Raw genomic sequence first — 23,353 nt, 5'->3', positions numbered from 1 at the left:
ATTGTGCACTGGTGTGTACTTCTGGGTATACTGGGTGTTCAGTTCAAAATGTGTCATGGCTCGCTGTGCGCCGTCATGTGGCTAGCCGATGAGCCTAGAGAATTCAATCTTCCTACACTTCCGCAGAGGTGTATAACCTAAGAGGCAGAGAAGTTGCCTAGCAAGTACGGCGTTCATTCTGAAGAGTACGTACCGATATGTACGGTATAACGCCGGTAGTAGCAGGATTGTGAACTGTTTGGAAATACGTACTGTCGGGATATGGGGAGAGGGTTAAGACGATTACTTACGTATTTGTTGACATTAACTTCAACAGTCAACATAGACACGGAGCATTTGATTTGTGTTGTGGAATGTTACCGTACGCAACCGATGATAACAAATACCCTGCGTACGACTTGCCGGTGCAAAACACAGTTCGAAAGAGGTTATGGTAGCACACAGACCGTACAGACCGCCATCTGTTGCTACGACGTTCAAGTTATACCGTACATGTTCTCAAGTTCAGATTGAAGAACGCCTTAAATAATAGGCAACTTCTCTAACATATAAGCTGAAACTCGCTTCAAATTGGTGACCCAACAACAGTGACGTCATGACACACTTTGAAATGAACACCCAGTACTTCTGACAAGTGTGTGGGTTGAGCAGAAGTACACATACGAGGCCCAGCATGTGGCTGTGTGACTTCAGCTCCATCACCGGCAACGTTGTGTCTGCGTAGCTGGACAACCAAATTAATGAATAAACCCATGAAGTGCTGCTCGAACAACGTGAATCACATGTTCTCAAATAATAGAAAATTAAATGTTGATCCAAGTAACTTACAAGTGTCATTACTTTTAATTTATTGCATTCCCAATAACTCAATTGTAAGGTTTTTTCACAATTCAAATTAATTATCCACAGAATAGGATTCGCTACAGACATTAAGAGAATAAATTCCTCCACACTTGTAACAATTTAAACACATTTAGAAGCACGCTTTCTACTTGCCAATTTTCATGTAGGCATGAGCAACACTGTGCCATTGGGGTAGGTGGCCTTCTGAGGGTAGGTGGTGTCCAGGGGGTGTATCAGCCCCAACTCGTTCAGAAAGATCCGGATGGTGAACAGAAAATAGACAAGCAGAAGGTGGCAGCCGACAGACGCCCGCGCCTCGTAGTTCAGTGTGGGCAGAATGACGAGTGCGGAGACCAGGCCTGACACCAGGTACAGGATGATGTTGGCGGCCAGCGAGCCCAGCTCCACCTGCGAGACACGCAGAGTCGCACGCTACCACAAAACTGATGACTAGGGCTAGGATTTTTATGCCCTAAAATCGCCAAAATATGCAGTAACCCTATAAAATATGCACTTATGACTAAAAATTCCAGAAATATGTTCTATAATATAAAAAATATGCTATAATAAATTAAATATTTTTATAGATTACTTTAGTCCGTATAGGCCAGTTTCTATCTGATGCTTTTCCAATTCACTGCAGGCTAAATCAGGGAGATGCACTGTCACTTTTACTTTTTAACTTCACTCCAGAATATGCCATTAGGAAAGTTCAGGATAACAGAGAGGGTTTGGAATTGAACGGGTTACATCAGCTTCTTGTCTATGCGGATGACGTGAATATGCTAGGGGAAAATCCACAAACGATTAGGGGAAACGCGGAAATTCTAGTTGAAGCAAGTAAAGCGATAGGGTTGGCAGTAAATCCCGAAAAGACTAAGTATATGATTATGTCTCGTGACCAGAATATAGTACGAAATGGAACTATAAAAATTGGAGATTTATCCTTCGAAGAGGTGGAAAAATTCAAATATCTTGAAGCAACAGTAACAAATATAAATGACACTCAGGAGGAAATTAAACGCAGAATAAATATGGGAAATGCCTGTTATTATTCGGTTGAGAAGCTTTTGTCATCGAGTCTTCTGTCAAAAAATCTGAAACTTAGAATTTATAAAACAGTTATATTACCGGTTGTTCTGTATGGTTGTGAAACTTGGACTCTCAATTTGAGAGAGGAACAGAGATTAAGGGTTTTTGAGAATAAGGTTCTTAGGAAAATATTTGGGACTAAGAGGGATGAAGTTACAGGAGAATGGAGAAAGTTACACAACACAGAACTGCACGCATTGTATACTTCACCTGACATAATTAGGAACATAAAATCCAGACGTTTGAAATGGGCAGGACATGTAGCACGTATGGGCGAATCAAGAAATGCATATTTATAGAGTGTTAGTTGCGAGGCCGGAGGGAAAAAGACCTTTGGGGAGGCCGAGACATAGATGGGAAGATAATATTAAAATGGATTTGAGGGAGGTGGGATATGATGGTAGAGACTGGATTAATCTTGCTCAGGATAGGGACCAATGGCGGGCTTATGTGAGGGCGGCAATGAACCTCCGGGTTCCTTAAAAGCCACTAAGTAAGTAAGTATAGCTTACTTTAGAGACATAAAATATACCTAGAATGGCAACCAGAAGAGAAAAAAAGTGAAATTAAAAGAATTTCTAGGCATTTACATTTTATTCAAAACAGAAAATGTCAACTTATTTTTCATAAACTTTCATTGTATCTACAGTATATTATAAGACCAGAGTTACAATGTACAATGAATACCTTGTATAAATTTTCAAATGAAAATAATTGTCTATTGTCAGCTAACAAAGCTTTGTACATAGAAAAGCTTCATTTCCTGGCTGTGGTAACAAAAGAAAACCACTCTTGTTCCTTTCTCATTGTCTCTTACACACACCGTCCTCTTTAAAAAATTTGGCAAGAAAATGGTTTTCCCTACTTCCACACCCAGTTACTTCAAGTAAGATGACTAGCCAACCCTTTCTCTACCTGAATGAGACAAGAGAGAAATATTTGTTGTGACTCGTGACCATTGAGGGTCAAGTCTATTTTGCACATTCCACACAATAGGAGAGGAAGGAAATATTGAAATTCTACCACAGAAGAATAATTAAAGAACATACTTCTTGGAAACCAATTTTGGATATAGACAAGGGTATAAAAAGCTTCAAAAGGTAAAAATATGCTGAATATGACCAATAGGCAGCTGGCTACGGACTAGAAGGTCCGGGGTTCGATCACAAGTGGTGACGGGATTTTTCTCGTTCCAAACTTCCAGAACGGCCTCGAGGTTCACTCAGCCTCCTATAAAATTGAGTACCGGGTCTTTCCCGGGGGTAAAAGGTAGTCAGAGCATGATGCTGACCACACCACCTCATTCTAGTGCCGAGGTCATGGAAAGCATGGGGCTCTACCTCCATGCCCCCCCCCCCAAGTGCCTTCATGGCATGTTACAGGGATACCTTTACCTTTATATGACCAATAGATCATTAAAATATGCCTTATCAGCATAAAACTGTTAAATATGCACAAATATGCTCTAACAAACCTTAATTTAATTAGCTTTTTCATAAGACAGATTTCTGTACATTTTAGCAATTCACTGACCTTATGAAAAAAATATGCTACACTACATCATGAAAATTCTAGCCCTACTGATGACCTACACTGATGAAACATTTGCCATCCATCAGAGATATTCGTGGATACGGTTCAATGGACTAAGAATAATAGCACCAATCAGAGATACGGTACTCGTGAATTTGGTACAAGAAACAGGGATAAATGACAACTATAATTCACCGGAGATACTGGTGCACTTTATAGAAAGAACTGGGTATAAAATTAACAATTGCCATACATCAGCGTTTCTCAAACTATGGTCCGCGGACCACCTGTGGTCCTCGAGGTCTGCCCTTGTGGTCCTTCAAAAAAGACAGAAGAAAAAATAAAATTCAAACAAACTGCGTATCACACTATAGCTGAAAATCTCAGAGCTTGGAAATGACACATGACAATCGAATTTCACTTTTCCTCCCAGTACTGACATTTTATGAAATTTATTATCCTACCCATCTATTGACTTCCCACTCTACTCTCAGCAACAAAAGAGGGATTTAAAGCACTATGAACGTGGTGTTTCTCGACATCTTTTCCCTGTACATCTGGCGCCGCACCTGTAACCCAGCCAGGGACCACCCGAATTCATAACAGAGGACCAAACTACCGAACCTTAATTCCATTTTAAAATATAGGTATATTGGTATTAAAATATGCTACGAAAATGATGCTTTCGAAGGGAACAAGAGTAAAGTGGTCCGCAGAACTGTTCTGACTTTAAAAAGTGGTCCCCACTTCAAAAAAGTTTGAGAAACGCTGCCATACATCAAAGATACTGACTGGTACTTGTATGCTTGAGTTTTCTTTTTAGACTCTCGAGTCATACGTTGATATCTTCGTGAAGAAGAAGAATGATCAGAGACAGTTTTAAAACAACAGCACTACCGTATCAACACCCTTATATGGCTCAGAGATATGGACATTCATCAACTGAGTTGACAAGAATTGAAGCAGCAAAGATGAGACTACTAAGACCTTTAGCAGAACATTCGCTACTAGATCACATACCAAAGGAAGAAATTCTCCAAAAATTCAACGTAGATAATGTCACCAGCAAAATTCACAAATATAGAACTGGAAGAATCATATAGAGAGAACTCGACCTGGTTGGCGAGTTGGTATAGCGCTGGCCTTCTATGCCCAAGGTTGCGGGTTGGAACCCGGGCCAGGTCGATGGCATTTAAGTGTGCTTAAATGTGACAGGCTCATGTCAGTAGATTTACTGGCATGTAAAAGAACTCCTGCGGGACAAAATTCCGGCACATCTGGCGACGCTGATATAACCTCTGCAGTTGCAAGCGTCGTTAAATAAAAGATAACTTTTAACTTTATAGAGAGAAAGACCCAGACAGAATCCCACATCAACTGCTACATTACACAGCACAGGGCAGAGGAGCAGGACGCCCTGAGAAACTTGGAATGATCAATTTTAACCTTGAGAATGGAACAAGCCGAGAGATCTGATCCATGAAGTTATTAATGATGGTAATTGTTCATTAACTTATTCAATAACAATATGGTGACTCAGGAGAAAGCGAGTGCGAGTTGAGAAGAAAAGGTGATTAATTGAACATTACCTATTAACCACCCTTTCTCCCCACTCTGGGCTCGTCATCTCCTGAGTCACTGACTATAGTTATTTATTTCCGATACTAGACTTCCAAATTTTCAACTTATGATGGGTTTATTGAAACATAACTTGATTGTAAGTCAAGTAATATCTGAACATTATTCACTCTGAATAATTTCAAGGAAAAATTGTTCCGGGGCCAGATATCGATCCCGGGATTCTTCGCTTAGCATGTGAACGCTCTTCCAACTGACCTACCCCAGGAACTATACACGACACCGTCACAATTTTTCCTTTGTATCCACACAACTCAAATGAGCTGACAAGACGCCAGAACTCAACTATGAGTGCACACAAATACTGTGTGACTTAAATTGTGGCTTTCTGTTAACGTACCTCCAGTAACGAATGTATCATACCCGGCCCCGGAACAATTTTTCCTTGAAATTATTCAAACCTGCTTTACAGGGAGCTGCTACTTGAAAGCCAGATTTGCATTATTCACTCTGGTTCGAAAGATGTTGTATGAGTGATGATTTCCTACGTAAATATAAAAAGTCAAATCAGAAAATTGTAAAGATTTTTGCTGTTACAGAACTAATAACACTATCTACCTTCCTACTTTCATATTTTTAAGTGCTTAGAGGTGTTTAGGCAGTTAAATCTAATTCTTTAGTGCTTAAACATCGGAAGTCTATGGGTGCTATTCATAGACATTTCGCAGCACGCACTACGAGCGTACTAAGCTAGCCCCGGCTATCCACTGGTTACTAGTACAGAATTCAAATCATATCCTATCGCTAACACTGGTTTATGAATACGAAAAACGCTGATAATCCACCGGAAACCCGCGCTAAAATGTCTATGAATATGGCCCTCTAAGTCTAACAAAAACAAAGAATGTGCAATTTACATTGAGATGTTTCCTTGGTGCTGGCTGCCTTACCTTCACGTGGTAGCCGTTGCCCACGATGCCATTCTGGACGATCTTCATGGTCAGTGCCAGGCCGAGTCCAAGCAGGAGGTCTGATCACATCATCAGGAAAATAAACGCACTACCAGAGTGACAAAGCACTGACAGCTACTTCAGCTCCTGGGAGATGTGCTTGACAGTCACATCTTAGCTGGCTAACTGAACCATTCTTGGAATTTTCTTTCTGATGGAGACACCAAAGGATGACGATTGGCAGAATTTCGAAATGACCCATAGTATAGCAGTCCCTGTGATTACTTCTTATGGGGTCTACTGAAGGTTACCGTATGCAGGGATAATGTATACAGTTGTGAAGAACTGAGGACTGCAATTTCGACAGCAGAGATTCGTACCAGAAGTGAAACTCTTGTTCAAGCTGCAGAGGGCTTTAGAAATTGATTGCAGATGACCTTGGACACCAATGGCGCACATGTGTGTTGAAAACGTTTTCACATAAATACAATTTTCCCAAGTTTATTATCACACATGATACAAACATAAAAATGTCAAACTAATCATGCAGATTTGCAATAAAATTCAATGAAAACTGAAGCGTCCTTTTTAAAGATTCTGTGTAAGTGTTTACAATACAGGAAGAACTCCATCATAAGAATTTGTGTAAGATTATGTGACAGCATACATCTGTTTGACACAATTTATAAATGAATTCAGATATCTTATTTATTTGGAATCATAAAAAGTACCTCTATGCAGTGATGAATTCATTAGTGACCTGGAATTTCCCCTGCAGATTCTAGGATGTCCAAAGAGGTTGGGTGCATTTAGAATCAAATGGGAGCATGAAAGATTGATCCCAAAGGTGGAACTAATGTTTTGTCGCAATTATGCTGTGGACAGGAGTCAGTTTGATTCCAATAGTCACTTTTAACGCAAGATTTTAGTGGTTTAGAGGGCGTTATGAAGTCAAATCATGACAGCTGTATGTAGAGTTATAATTGAAGAATGCATGGACACAGGAAGCTGATTTTCGTTATCACCTGGACAAGAGACGTCTTGAAAATGAGCTTCTCAATTATTGTTTCTTTTGCTAGTGAGTATAGATGCCCCTCCCCCAGAAGAAAAAGTCTGCTTTTATGTGCAATGTAAGAAGGAACGTTTACCTTCTTTTTTGAGTGCGCAATGCATAATTATGTAGCACAATAAAATAAATGGCAATATCAGTGCAAACATCACAAAGAACTGAACTGATACTAGTGTGTGTCATATTCCTGACACCGATTATTACTACATGTAACAGGAAAGGATACTGAACAGGGGTCCACCATAGCAACCGGCAAAGCCCATCCTGGGGTACCCTGCAGATGCCAGAGATAGTGTCGTGATGAAGTCTGCAAACAAAGACCAAACAAGTTCTGTACTTGAACGTGATTTATCCTAGTCCAGTGCTGCCACTCATCTGGTACAGAATTACATCGAAGTGGCAGTGTGGCTTTGCTTTAATGTCATGTTATGCGTGACCCTGAAGTGGATACGCACTTCGCGTCATGCAGCACACTTCATGCTTGGGCAGGTTTTGTCATTAGTTTTAAAGTTTACTGAGTACACATAGAAATATTAGGTTTTGAAAGGAATTGCTTGTGACATTCCAAGCTTCCTTGTTATTCCCCACTGATTATTTTTCTTCTATATCTATTACCATCTACATTCTAATGTTTTAACTATCAGCATTTTTTCACAATCACTGAGGTGCAATATATACATAACCAATCGAAATAGGTAGTGTAAATACTTAAGACATTATTAACATGTTAATGTTGTTAATAATGCTGGGTTCTTGGCAGCAAAGCCATCAACTCTCTTGCTCTCCAATATTTCTCACACACAGTGGGTTTAGAGGAAAGGCTGGACATCACTGAAGATGAGTCTGATCCATTTCTTCCTGAAGACTGCACAGTGGACAAAGTGGTGAAGAAATAATTCCAATTTCTTTCAACTCTTTTGACAAACAGTCATGCCTGTGAGTAATCAAAAGGATGCAACTGCACTTTTCCTTGGCTACTCAGGAATTATATTCTGTTTATAAATAATTGATTAAATGGCGATCTTACTCGTGTTAATTGTGTAAGCATGTGCGGCTTACAGCTGTTTCGGTGCTTCTTCACACCATCCTCAGAGCCTACTAGATCTCGGCGTCATCTCGAACTTCGCTGCCTATTGTGTGGGTGCGTTTGATTGTTGAAAAGTGTTGAAATGTGGTGTCAAATAGTGTGTGTGTACTGAAATTGATCTGTGTGTTGAGAATTTGATCAGGGTGTGTTTTATTGTGTTTGTATATTTCATATTGTTCAAGTGTGTTGAGTTTTTGGTTCTTGGGTTGTATGTGTAGGATTTCCATGTCTGTATTTATGTTATTGTATGTGTGGTTAGCATTAGTTATGTGTTCGGCATATGTAGATGTATTGTGTCCTCTGGTTATTGCTTTAATGTGTTCTTTGTATCGAGTTTGGAATGATCTGCCTGTCTGGCCAATGTAGAAACTGTTGCAAATATTGCATGTGAGTTTCTATACGCCTGTGTGGTTGCATTTTTTATTTCTTTGTGTTGTTTGTATGTTGAGATGTCTTTGTAGTGTGTTTTCTGTTCTGTATGCTATGTTGTATTTCTGTTTTCTGAATGAGGATGCGATCTTGTGTGGTGTTTTTGTTTTCGTATGTTAGTGTGATGTATTTCTTGTGTTCTTGTGTTTGTGTTGTGTTTTGTGTGTTTTTGTGTTTGTCGATACAAAGAACACATTAAAGCAATAACCGGAGGACACAATACATCTACATATACCGATCACATAACTAATGCTAACCATACATACAATAACATAAATACAGACATGGAAAGCCTACACATACAACCCAAAAACCAAAAACTCAACACTCTAGAACAATATGAAATATACAGACACACTAAAACACACACTAATCAAATTCTCAACACACAGATCAATTTCAGAACACACACACTATTTCACACAACTCTTCATCACACGAACGCACCCACACAACAGACAGCGAAGTTGAGATAGCGCTGAGATCTAGTAGGCTCTGAGGATGGTGTGAAGAAGCACCGAAACAGCTGTAAGCCGCACATGTTTACATAATTAACACGAGTAAAATTGCCATTTAATCAATTATTTATTACCACAAAGGCGCAAACTGTTGTGTTCCAGAGGTTGAACCACGTGATCCTGAAAGTGGCTCAGGGTCATCTTACTTTCTGAATACTGAGACTCGAATTCTGACCTACAATTATCAGGATTTTCTTGGTTCCCTGTCTTGGTTCTCAACTCCTGCAGCATTTCTACAACACACTTATCAAGTGATCTAATTTCTCCTTCGCGTTTGGTATCAGGAATTTTATCTAAGACCACTTATGGATTAAACGGAACAAACCTAGAAACACTGTCACTGAAGTTTCTCTGATGTATGCCAGTGTTATCCCTGCTTGCCGAAGTTTCTCCATTTTACGATATGCTACTGTGGACAATTGGGTTTCTCTGGGTTTAATATTTCTCGTGTTACAATCAACAATTTCATTGAGTACAAACATAAATGAAGTAGTAAAATATTAGTCAAACGCTTTTTTTTTTTTTGTATAATGAAAGAGACTTCAGAGGCAATTGAAGAAAAAGGCCAGGATTCCTCTAAAATCACTAAACGATTAGTTTTTTTCACAGAAAAAAGTATAGATTCATAATCTAATGGACGAAGTTTAATGCACTGCCAATGTTTTATGTTTCATCATGCCACATCCCGATATTTTTGCTTCAATATTATGATAAAAATCATCTAGTTCCTTCAGTTGGACACACTCTAGGCATTTTGTGGCCATGCACTGGCACTCACCTCCGACACTGTTCCCCCACGCCAGCACCGTGATGCCCAGAGTGGTGTCGCTGATGGAGAGCAGGACTCCAATGGTGTTCAACGCGCTGACCACTTCAGAAGCAACAAGGTACACGGTCACCACCGAGCTGAAGAACCCGATGAAAGCAAAGACCTGCGATGTCAACAAAACAATACACATCTTTACAAAAAATAATTAATTAAGTAAGTGCTCAGAACTTTCAATTTCTCCATTCGCTTTCTAATATGTCAGTGGACGTCTGTGATGTTATTAACCCTTGACACCTACCTGGGGTCTTTTCTGACCCCACACCATATTTTATTGTTAATATCTACATCCATATAATCCGAAATGTTCCAGTAACCTAGACATGCTATTTTTGGTTATTTTAGTTTTCTTTACAATTAAAATTATTATTTCATAATTATATATTGATTTTTTCATGTCTATTACTTGGCTTCGTGGATGGCCTCAGCTATAGAACACATCTTTATTCCTAGTTACAATTATTTTGCAGTGATAATGTTTTGTTGTACCTAAACGAAGTGAATATGTACTGTGAAAAGTGAATAAATGAAAAAAATACAGCATAAATCTAAACTGCCATGTAGGCTATGAGTAAAATGTTGCAGGTTCAAGAGTAATTATTTGTACTTGTAAAATTAGCTTCTTGTTCTTTCTACTGCAGCAGATGATGAGGCTAAATTAATGAATTATTATCTAAACATAATAATTAACACTTGATGCAGTAGCGATTTATTGTTTGTGCTTTATTTCAAGGAAAGTGAAAGTGTTCTCTGATAATTGAAAAAATAAAAACACAGGTAGAGAATAAATAGTCTGCCACTAAACTAATTTAATTAATCAATTCAATGTTTAAACACAGTCAGTAAATCTAGGTGCAATAAAAACTTTCAATTTGCTTCTACTGTATATAAAAATGGATTAAGCTATAAATTATCCTAACTATTAATAACAAATACTTTTGGGATCAAGAAAGACTCCAGATAAGTAGCGTGAAATTCTAAGTTGCGGGGGTTAACAGTTTTATCTGAAATGTGGATAGCTTTGCAGTTCAGTATCTGGTACAAGATACAAGCTCATAGTCGAATCTTCTTCTCTGCAGAGATCACATTTTGGTGATGTATAAATTCCAATTCTGAAGGGATGCGCTGCCAAACAGTCGTGTCCAGTTACTAGTCTGAAGGTTGCCAGTGCTGTTCTTCTTGGACAATTAGGAATCAAATTTTTATTTTTTAATATTTTGCAACAAGATCACTAATATTTTTACTATTGTTATTAATATCATTATAGCCACCACGGTAGTCTAGTGGCTAGGGTGCTAGGCGTATGATCCTGTGGACCCAGGTTCGATCCCCGGCATTCTCTCAATTTACAACTTGTGTTGGGCGGTCCAGGTAACAGGTTTTCTCTGGGAGCTCCACTTCCCTGCAGCATATCCCAACAAATCCTCATAATCATCTCATTGTGTGTGTAGTGTAGACAAGCCTCCTTTGGTGCACCCTAGGTAATAATTGGCTTCATATGGGTGAATGACGAAGTACTCGCCATTAGTAAAAAACAATTGTAACTTTGCTAAATGCTTGTTGTTTTCTAATGCCAGGCATTTGACAATAAAGTCTTTTGACCTTTTGCACTCCAATATTTTTCAAAGATATTATCATGGTCAGCCACTGAAGCACAGATTTTGAGGTGTTCCGAATCCATTTCTTGGTTTGAGTTGCACAATGGGCAGTTAGGGGACTGATATATTCCAATTCTATGCAGGTGTTTGGCCAAACAGTCATGGCCTGTTGCCAATCTAAATGCAGCTACAGACGATTTTCGTGGTAAATTGGGAATTAACTGTGGATTTTGATGCAGAGAGTTCCATTTTTTCCCTTGGGATTGTGTTATCAAATTTTGTTTGTTGAAGTCTAAGTATGTAGATTTAATAAATCTTTTCACAGAGTGATACGTAGATTTAGTAACAGGTCTGTAAGTAGCAGTGCTGCCCTTCTTTGCTAAAGCATCCGCATTCTCGTTTCCCAGGATTCCACAATGGGATGGTATCCATTGGAATACAATTCTTTTATTGAGTGATATTAACTGAGAGAGCATTTTAGTTATTTCTGCTGTTTGAGAGGAAGGTGTGTGTTTAGAGACGATTGATAGAATAGCTGCTTTGGAGTCTGACAATATACTTTGCTAAATGTAAAAGTAAATGTCTAAACTGCTGACAGAGAAATACAGATTCTGCGAAAGCATTAAATCAATGTATATTCTTACAGGGTGGTACACTGGAGGACGGCTCTTCTTGGAGGTCATCATAACCAGCACACCGAGACTCGAGCCAAACATGAAGGCCGGGATGACTAGTGGCACACCTGGTATGATCTCGATCATGGCAGCTGTCAACAAGATCATGAAAGTTAAGGCTGAAGCCTGGTTTGGTATGGAAAAACAAGACAGTACTGAAGTGTGCACAAAAACATCAATAAAATATTGGACTGTCTTTATTAATGTCTTATTAATGTGCATATAGCATATAGAGATTAGCACTAGAGAAGTAACATGAAGTACTGCATAACAACCACCAAGATGTTTTCTATATTAAGGTAAGCATTCACTACATCGTATCGCACTCATCAGACGATATTAGAACCTGTCAGATGGTATCGTCTTTCAAAATTAAAATGCACAATTATAGGTTTTCGTTATCTCATGAAACCAAATGCATGTGTGTGCCATAACATACAGTAAGAACCTTATGTTGGTTGTAAGTGAGCTCGCTTGCTACAAGTAGGAGCGTAGCAGAGGAGGGAAGCTTCTCAGTCCACTTTCTTCTTCCTCTGACACTCAGGTGGGCTTCAAGAGATACCGAATGGCCTGTACCTAATTCATCAGGCATAGTAAATTACATTCGCTCTTTTGTTTTGAGACTAGTTTACTGAATTATATTCTCTTAATATATTTTGAATAGAGATTATATTTAAATATCTAAATAACTGTATCTTATTTTATAAATAATGATAGTTCTAAGTAATTATCCTTACATTTCTAGTTTATTCAGGTTAGCTGATAACTAAGATAAGTTTCAATAACAGTATTTCACAACCTATTACTATTATTATTATTACTATTACTATTATTATTATTATTATTATTATTATTATTATTATTATTATTATATTACGAGAAGGAAAATAAAATTCAAGCATGTTCCCCATTAAATAGAACAGTAGAACCTCTATTATCCGTGGTAATGAAGGGGATGGAGTGAACGGTTGATCGAAAAATCGGATAATCCGTACCATGAAAGATTTTGTAATTTCCTCCGTGGTCTTGTATTTAACTCGCTAGGTAGTGAATCACAAGTTCATTAATTTAAGTCTGGTTGTCAACGATGGGTTTTTAAGGTGCAAGGAAGCCCTTTGTAATGACTGCCTCAGGAAAGATAGGAGTAAGGAGGTATAGTATTATAGATTTACATACTTCTTTACACTTTATCCTCTTTTTTTTTTTATTAAATCGCGCAGTTGTAACTCCAATCTCGTATCCAAAATGAGCCACAGTTTCTCTTTCTCAAACCATTCAATTATTTCCATTTTTTTCGATACTTAGCACAATACATTTTCTGTTAACACCCGTGGAAGACATTTTATATACAAGTTATATTATAGAACGGCAATTCGAACAGCAGACAATGCTGTGTAACGATAGAGGCTTGTAATGACATGTAGAACCTACTAATGAGATGTACAAAACAAATCTTCATATAAGTTATTTATTTCTGAAGGAAAAAAGAGCGAGGAATAGACAGTCGGATAATCTGCGAATCGGTTAATAGGGTGACGGATAATCGGGGTTCTACTGTACTGGAATCATCTTCAATTTGAAAGCGAAAGGAACTATTTTGCTAGCAGCCACAAGCTTGCCTGTACTTTCTGCAGTCAGCCTGGGCACAGCAGCGTTACTCAATACATTTTGATCAAATGAAAAATCGTTTGGTGCTTTTCTGTGTGCTCAGAAGTAAATCGTGTGGGACCACAGTGCTAGTGCACCGGGTGATGTCTCTGTATCTGCCCCCGGTACTCACTCCTGGTGGCAGCGACAGTGTACAGCGGCCAGATGACGCAGTTCAAGGTGTTGAGCAGCTTGCTCCACCCGTTCTTGACTAGCGTGTGGTTCACCACGGGGATCACCAGCTTCAGCACAACGATGAACGGGGCCTGCACAGTTCAGTCATCTACTGTTAGCTCACACAGCGTTTCTGGTTTAATGTCAACGAGTGAAAGGACATAACGAAGTCGACACTATCGCCAGCAGACGCTCAAGTGCTGATAGGGTTAGCAGATGAAAAAATGAAAAGCAAAACATGACAACGCGACTTTATTGCACAACTGTTAATAAAATAAACTATTGACTATACATCTTGATTACACAACTTTTAACACTTCGGAATATGTATGAAGAATACAACACAAATATGAAGAATACAACACAAACACAAAAAAAAAATACATCACACTAACATACGAAAACAAAAACACACACAAAATTGCAACCTCATTCAAGAAATTGAACTACAACATCGCATACAGAACAAATAACACTCTACAAAAACATCTCAACACACAAACAAACAAACAAACAAATACAAGCACATAGGCGAATACAAACTCAAATGTAACACCTGCAACAACTACATAGGACAGACAGGCAGATCATTTCAAACACGTTACAAAGAACACATCACAGCCATAACAAAATTATAAAACACCTCCACATATGCAGAACACATCACAAATGCCAACCACACCTACAGAGACATCAACACAGACATGGAAATACTGCACATCCAACCAAAAAGCCAGAAACTAAACACACTAGAACAATATGAAATATACAGACACACGAAAACACACTCCAACGATATTCTCAACACACAACTCAACTTCAAAACACATACACTCTTTGACTCTACACTACGAACGCACCCACACAGGAAACAAGAGGCGCCAAGACCAACAACGACCAGTTCCGAAGATGACCGAAAATAGGTCGAAACATGTTAACAAGGTACGTTAATAATATTTAACACAAGAAAGTTATTATCATACATATTCCGAAGTAAACTATTGAACTGTACAGATTATAAATAACTTAATGCCATGTTCAGTTTCCACTGACCATCACCATCATCATTAATGTGCAAAATACACTAATCCTATTTTACAAAATTATGAATACTGTAAGTTCAAACTCAAATGGACTCAAACAGTAGGCCAAATTGACACAGAAACTCACATTGAAATAGTAACAGGAAATCAAGCTCAAACTGTAACAGAAGTTAACCTGAAACAGAAACTCATACCAAAACTAAGACAGAAAGCCAAATTCAAACAGAAAATTAAACTCAGAAACAAACTGAAACAAAAAGTCAAGCTCAAACAGAAATCCAACCTCAAAAAAAAAAAAAACACAAAATCAAACACAACAGAAACCGAAACAGAAACAGATTCAAACTACAAATTAATGATACAGGTACAGAAAATATAACTTAAAAATTTTTTTTTTAATCTACCAATATGCTTTTATTTAACAACACTCGCAAGTGCCGAGGTTATATCAGCGTCGCTGGTGTGCCGGAATTTTGTCCTGCAGGAGTTCTTTTACATGCCAGTAAACCTCCTGACATCAGCTTGTTCCATTTAAGCACACTTAAATGCCATCGACCTGGGCCTGGATCGAACCCGTAACCTCAGGCACAGACGCCCAGCACTGTACCGACTGCGCTATCCAGGCCGACAATAATAAAACTGTAACTAAATGTAAATCATATTGAAGCGAAACTCAGCTAAACAGACGTTGCTGCAGATATGGCCCAGAGTGTTTAGTCATCGGTACCGGTACAGCTACAAATACTTCCAACAATTGTCTAGCAGACTACGAATTCTGAATGCTAGTGTGAGGCACTGATGGCCACAGGACTGGAAGCAGCTGTGAAAAGCAGAACAGTTCGGATTTGAAAGTAATGAAGACAGGAACCATGTATAGATTTACAACATAGTGAAAGTCTCAGAAATCTTCTATGCCACATCAATAAATTTAAGAATGCAGTTATATTGTCAGACTCCAAAGCAGCTATTCTATCAATCGTCTCTAAACACACACCTTCATCTCAAACAGCAGAAATAACTAAAATGCTCTCTCAATTAATATCACTCAATAAAAGAATTGTATTCCAATGGATACCATCCCATTGTGGAATCCTGGAAACGAGAATGCGGATGCTTTAGCAAAGAAGGGCAGCACTGCTACTTACAGACCTGTTACTAAATCTACGTATTACTCTGTGAAAAGATTTATTAAATCTACATACTTAGACTTCAACAAACAAAATTTGATAACACAATCTCAAGGGAAAAAATGGAACTCTCTGCATCATAATCCACAGTTAATTCCGGATTTACCACGCAAATCATCTGTAGCTGCATTTAGATTGGCAACAGGCCATGATTGTTTGGCCAAACACCTGCATAGAATTGGAATATATCAGTCCTCTAACTGCCCATTGTGCAACTCAAACCAAGAAATGGATTCGGAACACCTCAAAATCTGTGCTTCAGTGGCTGGCCATGATAATATCTTTGAAAAATATTGGAGTGCAAGAGGTCAAATGACTTTATTGTCAAACGCCTGGCATTACAAAACACAACAACAACATAGAATTACAACGATTGAAAGAGTCCGCTACGAGAATGACTAACCTTCAAGCAACTGGCAACCTTCTCGGCCAAGTTCATGCTGCTCCATTCCTCTATGTCAACAGGGATCATATCATAGAGGAACTCCTTCACTAGGCTTTTCTCCTCTGCTCCTTCTGCACAAACATTTATGGAGGGTCAAAATTATCAATTTTCCACTTCCATTCTTAAAAATACTATAAAATCTTTTCTTTCATAAAATATGATCAATTTTCGTCTGCGGCCATTTTTAAGGCCCATACAGGATACCATATTCTAAGATCAGTACATGGTGTTATGTTTGCAAGATATTTCTTTGCTTTCCTTTTGTTTTAAATCTTTCACGTATAAAATTATCCTTGCGTCACAAATTTCGCCACCACCTTGAAACTTTCAGGATTTGTTCATCCATATATGAATACTTTAATTTTGCTCTGGGTTTTGAAAGTGAATTTTATATGGTTAATTTTTCACATGTTAAAATTACAAAAATACAGTAAATAGAATGGCGAAATAAAAAATTCAAAAGTTTAAAAAAGATTTTACTATAAACATTAATCACACAATAAAATTGTCCAAGTTTGTAGTACCTACTGACCAAATTTCAGTTTAAAAAATATTGTAATGCAAGGAGCATTATGTATGTGACAATACAAAAAATGATAAAGTGATTAATAAATAAAAACCTGTTTGATCTATGAAGTTTAAATTTGGTATGATAGCATATGTTAAATGTGTGATAAAAATTTGAAAAAGATTGCTTAAAAAATATAGAAGTTGAAAATGTCAACCCTAACCCCCCATTTTAACTTATAATCATTGTCACATCTATACTATCGACAAAATAAATAAATAAAATAATACGAATTAAGAATCAAGCAAATAACTACTTACAAAGCACGAACAAACAGATATGCAAATATATAAGAAGACAAATACAATAAATATACAGGGTGTAACAAAAGGAGCTTTCATCATCATCTGTGGTCATACAGCCCTTTTAGTTTAGCCTTGACCTCCTTAAGAATTGCCGCCCAATCTTCCCTCTCTAGGGTTCTCCGTCTCCATCTCTTAATTCCTGCTTTAACTAGATCATCCTGAACATCATCCAACCATCGTAGTTTAGGTCTTCCTGCTCTTCTTTTACCACTTAGCGTGGCATCTAGTAATCTTTTAGGAATATTATTATTGTCCATTCTGATAATGTGGCCCAGCCACTCCAGCCGTCTAATTTTTATATCAGTGACAATACTTGGATCTTTATATAGTTTTTGTAGTTCAGAATTGGTCCTAATTCTCCACTCTCCCTTATCATAAATAGGGCCATAAATTTTTCTTAAAATTTTCCTTTCCCACGTATTTAAGATGGTTATTGCTCGTTCAGGTAGAGTCCAGGTTTCGCTTCCAAAAGTCACTGTAGGTTTAATAATTGTTTTATAAATCCTCACCTTCATTTTTTTTTTTAGATATATCTGGTTCTTATAATTTTATCTAATGCTCTGAGGCGTCGATTGCCAATGGCTATTTTATCCTTGATCTCAGTTAATATGTTGTTATCCTCGGTGACTATCGAGCCGAAATATCGGAACCTTGACACTTTCTCAAAAGTAGCCTCATTTAAGACAACAGTTTTTACAGTATTGTCTCTCGTGGTTATGTTATTCATATACTTTGTCTTTGTTCTGTTAATATTTAAATTTGAAGCATTTGTCTCATTATGTATCTGTTTCAGGATATCATCTAAGGATGACACATTCCGTGCAAATACAGCTACATCATCAGCAAAAGCAAAGTATTGAAACATTCTATTAAATATGGTTCCCCCTGGATTAATGGCAATCTTTCTAATGCAAAAGGAGCTTTACTATATTTATTTAGTGATAAAATTTACATAATATTCCAAGTCAAGAATAGTTAACCAAACACTTCCAAGTTTTTCCTCATACTGTTATATTGCAGGCCTATATCATTAATAATAAATGAAGATGTATTTAATCGTTTATTGTAAGTTACCATGAAATATATAACATATGGCATTTTCATTGTTAATCTGTTTAAAATAAGTAAAAATTAATATAGCATGTCATTTAAAAAAGTGCTTGTATCACAGCCTGTACACCTGGATAATTTGTTCTACACTCGCATAACATTACCTGACTGATTTGTATTTATGGTAAAAGTAAAACATTATGAAGTTACGAGTAATGCTGCATACCTTTTTTTACACACTGTATATGCACAACTAAGAAATTAATTGAAGGCACTTCAAGATCATTACCGTTTTCATTACGATTTTTTCTAATTACAGGGATCTTTCTAATGATACAGAAATTATTATAAGAATGGAAACATTTTTGCTGACCTGTTGTTTAACTGCTGATTATTGATAACAATGAGTCTGCGCATTATCACATTGCTGTCATACAACTGGTATCCTGATATAAAAATAAACATGGCAATAAACTCAGAATCATGAAGACCACCCCAGCAAAACTGACCTTCTGGTATCCATTCTTCTTCCATCTCTTCTCCCAGCATATCAAGCTGAGACATCAATGACTGTCGCTCAAGGTGAATTGCCAGATCTGGAGAAAAAAGCAAATTGTCAGTGGTTACTAGCAGGATGCAATGATTTAAATCACAGTGTTGTCATTTTTATCAGTTGATTTTTATAATCTAAATCACTGATTTAAATCAAATTATTTTTATGAAAAAACTCACAGGGCCCCTGGGTCACTGTCTGTCTTTCTTCCTGAATCTAATATTCACGTTCATTACAAAGCAACCGTTTTCTGTTTTATTCCTGGACTTCCTAGCATCTGTACTCACGCACCTCTGAGCGAAGTTCTGCTTGAAAGCCTGGATCTGCGGGGAACTGGTGGGGCCACTTCATCCACAGCCTTCCTCAAGGAACTGGGTCCTTCTGTTAAGCAGATTAACTAACTATAATGTACATACACACAGCAAGTCTGAAATTTCTTACAAATGTAAAGTTTAATGCAATAATTTAGTATACTATGTATAATGAAGAATGGAAAATTGCTTTAACAACTTAATGACAATCCCCTGATTGAGGTTCTAGCTGATATGTACATCTATTATTAGGCAGTACATCTCACTTGACGATATGTGTCAGAGGAAGAACAATTGTTTGTATACATCTGAAGTCTGATTAATGTAAATTGTAGCTAGTCAGCGATGTATGCAATGGAAGGGAAAAAGAAATGGCCACCATACTCTATTATCTCCTGGCTTAGTTGCCTTATAAGTGATGCCTTCTTGGTATCGCTTGTGAGGTTCAGACCTGTCTTCGGACAGATGATAAACAACAACAATCATGACTAGAACTCGGATTTTAGGTTTTATGCCTATTTTTTTGACAATAATAAAATTTTACTTTGTGGCCAGTAAATAGATTTACTATAGTTAATTAACTTTATTTCTTTTATTAATTTCATATTTTTACATCCATTTAGCTGTTAATGATAGTGATATTATGTGGTATTACAAATTTTTAAAAGCCTAAAATAGTATTCTTACAACTTATTTTACAGTTTTCAAAGTTTATTTTAGATGCCTAAATCTATATTTTTAGAGCCTAAAAATCCGAGGTCTAATCATGACAGTTCTAGTATCATTATATACTAGAGGCATGAAAATATCACAATTGCGATAAATGCTGTAAAAATATGTAACATGCTTTTCGTTCCTTCTTTTTCACTTATCTTCATATTTCATCATAATTACAACCCTTCGAAGCCAGTTTAATTAATGCTATAAATAGATATTAACGCGATAAATTGTATTTTCGGTAAAATACGAACGATTTCGAAGAATGTGTAACCTTTTTTAAATTTTTATTTGAGTAAGTTTCTTTTCATAATATAGCAAAAGATGTTTCAACTAATAAATGCTTTTAAACAACTTACAACTTTAAGTGTTAAAATTGTTAAAAAGATAATGTACCTCGTATGACAGACAGCACCATTTCAACACTGGTAACATGTTTTCATCAGCATCTATTGAAATACTTTTAACACTTGTAACACTTTTAAAGTTTTAAGTTTTTCAAAAAGTTGTATATTTATATATAGTTTGATAAAGTGAACACCAAGAGAAATAATAAATGCTGTTTCTTCAAGTGATTAATGCTATAAAATGCTATTTTTAATGGATAAATGAACGAGGAGGAGGAGAAACATTAAAAGGTACGGGAAAACACGTCCTTGTGAAGGGAGTTCGGCGTTGAAAAGAACTGAATATGTGAGCTCCAAGCCTGTTGGCCACTTGTCTGACTGTTCCCAAAATAATCTCTTTGAAGGGGAAGCCGAAAATGGACGTAACCTAATAGATACCACATAAAGCTATTGTTTTTAACGTTTTTTCTAGATGTGCAAAAATTAATGCTATAATGTCACACCTCTAATTATTACTATTTCGAATTCTATGAATAATGTACAGTTCATATTGATTGTGTTGTTGCCAAAGGCGCTCTGAAATTGAATTTGTAATTTAATAATGCACATAAAATGAACATCACAGTGATCTCTCTACGTTATTTCTAGAATTATCAGGTCTTCGTAACCCAGCAACAACACATAATTACCGTAATACAGATTACATAACAAGACTGACTTAGTGAAGACATCTTTACGATATATTTACTATTCGCTTACCTTCTGGATCCACATCATCTGACGCTCTTCCTCTGAAATGAACTTCTCGGGTTTTGTCTGAAAAATAACCACTTTGATTGTAACAACAGTAACCACTCAAGAGATGTGATGTAGTAGGCCTACAGTAAACTTGAATCAATGTCCACTATGTACGGTATGCTGGTCTCATTTTTATTAAGACAGTCATGTGTCAATAACAGACACTTGGAATAATATTCTGGAGAAATTCTACAGATAGTAACTGTCTCCGTATTCCTACTACAAAAAATAGTAATTAGAATAATAGTAGGTGTCAGATCTGGGAATCGTGTAGGACCATTTTCAAAAAACTACAAATTATGTCAGTATATTTTTTCATTAATAAACTTCCTCGTATGTAATCGTGAAAACTTCGTAACTAATGCAACAATTCATAGCATAAATATTAGTCAAAAAAATTACTTTCATACTCCATCGGCAAGTCTATTGTGCTATCAAAAAGGAGTGCGTTATATGGCAGTAAAAAGTTTTCAATAGCCTCCCTATGGATATAAAAATGAAACTCAAAACATAAGATTATTTAGGGCCAAATTAAAGAAGTACCTAATTTCTCACGCCTTCTATTCTGTAGGTGAATTCATGACATTCAATAACACTTCATGAATATTTCTGTCTTGTATTAAGTATCAATACTAACCCCTTGTGTTGCACTAGTATATTGTAAAACTCTTCTGTGTATATTTCTACTAGACTGTGACTATTAAGACTTTACAGTATGATTAAGATTTTTTTTTCTCCTTTGACATGTTCTATATTCTAGCTGTGAAGCGATGTATGAATACCATGGAATATAAATAAATACAACACAATACACATGAAATACAGAGTGATTTATATAGAACTGACATATTTCTTTCTTTCTTTATTTCAAAACGAATGATGCTAGCCACAATTTGTTATATCTCAAATGTAGAGTGTCTTTGGGAGATTACTAACCTCTATAGCAAATGTTGAAAATTCGTTATTTATTCGGCTGGAAATTCACTTAATTACCAGTTTTTAACGTTAAATTAAGCAGGAGTTTTGATTCCCTGTCACGAGATGCGCAGATGTTTATTATTTATTCTGTATATTTATTATCATCAAAATTATTATTATTTTAGAGTTCAAGTTGTTTTCAATTTGTTTACCAGTCCCAGTATTGTGTTTCTTTTGAGAGGATTACAAACACCAAATTCTCTCTGGTATGCTCTTTGAGTAACTGTAATTGAATTCGTAATCCAGTATTGCTTCACAAGAAAGAGCATTTAATGCGTACTGCATTTTCAGTGACTGAAACAAAATGTCGAAAACAGCTGCCAACAATAAGGAATCAAGAATAAACATCTGCGCATCTCGTGACAGGGAATCAAAACTCCTGCTTAATTTGACGTTAAAAACTGGTCATTAAGTGAATTTCCTGCCGAATAAATAAAGAATTTTCAACATTTGCTATAGAGGTTAGTAATCTCCCAAAGATACTCTACATTTGAGGTATAACAAATTGTGGCTAGCGTCATTCATTTTGAAATAAATAAAGAAAGAAATGTGTTAGTTCTATATAAATCACTCTGTAGTTGCCAATCACTTACCACTGACACTGAAATGTTGATGTTTTCACAAGAAGTTTAGGAGTCATTCTACATTGTACAACATGCACTGCTTGTAGAGCTCTTTAAAGTAACAAATATCATGAGTGAGGTGTGACTAGATTGAAAGCAGTTTTATGTTCATGTTCAGATTTTATATCTGCCTACAAAAAATCTGATAAAAGTAGAGTGTAAGGGTCAAGCAGTTGAATATGATTTGTTTTGTATCTTCCTTACATTTGTCTGATGTGAATTAAGACCTCACCTGTCAGTTCCTGTGGTTCAGAAGCCTTCTCTTTCATCTGAATTTCCAGAACCTTCTCTGCAACAAATTTTCAATTAAATGTACAAAAATCTTATACTTAAGTAAGATGATTTATGATTAATTATGAATTTATTTTTATACCTGTATTGCACATTTAGTTCTGGTTATGTTTCACAGA

At 36.7% G+C, this 23,353-nt stretch overlaps 1 protein-coding gene across 1 annotated transcript in view; it reads right to left on the bottom strand.

The window, feature by feature from the left end:
* Window positions 1–813: 813 nt before the first annotated feature.
* The window catches only part of LOC138715799 (mitochondrial sodium/calcium exchanger protein-like), a 51,867-nt gene continuing 29,327 nt past the window's right edge, over window positions 814–23,353 (bottom strand). The window contains exons 6-16 of the mRNA XM_069848884.1: window positions 23,176–23,232; window positions 21,304–21,360; window positions 19,461–19,550; window positions 19,126–19,212; window positions 16,652–16,764; window positions 13,978–14,110; window positions 12,168–12,289; window positions 9,878–10,031; window positions 7,292–7,372; window positions 5,997–6,076; window positions 814–1,251 (exon numbers count right to left, since the gene is read on the bottom strand). Of these exons, the coding sequence (XP_069704985.1) occupies window positions 1,003–1,251; window positions 5,997–6,076; window positions 7,292–7,372; window positions 9,878–10,031; window positions 12,168–12,289; window positions 13,978–14,110; window positions 16,652–16,764; window positions 19,126–19,212; window positions 19,461–19,550; window positions 21,304–21,360; window positions 23,176–23,232 (1,223 nt within the window). The 3' untranslated portion in view covers window positions 814–1,002. The remainder of the gene's footprint in view (window positions 1,252–5,996; window positions 6,077–7,291; window positions 7,373–9,877; window positions 10,032–12,167; window positions 12,290–13,977; window positions 14,111–16,651; window positions 16,765–19,125; window positions 19,213–19,460; window positions 19,551–21,303; window positions 21,361–23,175; window positions 23,233–23,353) is intronic.

The sequence above is a fragment of the Periplaneta americana genome, chromosome 15, assembly GCF_040183065.1.
Source record: "Periplaneta americana isolate PAMFEO1 chromosome 15, P.americana_PAMFEO1_priV1, whole genome shotgun sequence".
Classification (NCBI taxonomy): domain Eukaryota; kingdom Metazoa; phylum Arthropoda; class Insecta; order Blattodea; family Blattidae; genus Periplaneta; species Periplaneta americana.
The sequence above is the reverse complement of the archived record's forward strand: the minus strand, read 5'-3'. Positions and strand labels throughout refer to the sequence as shown.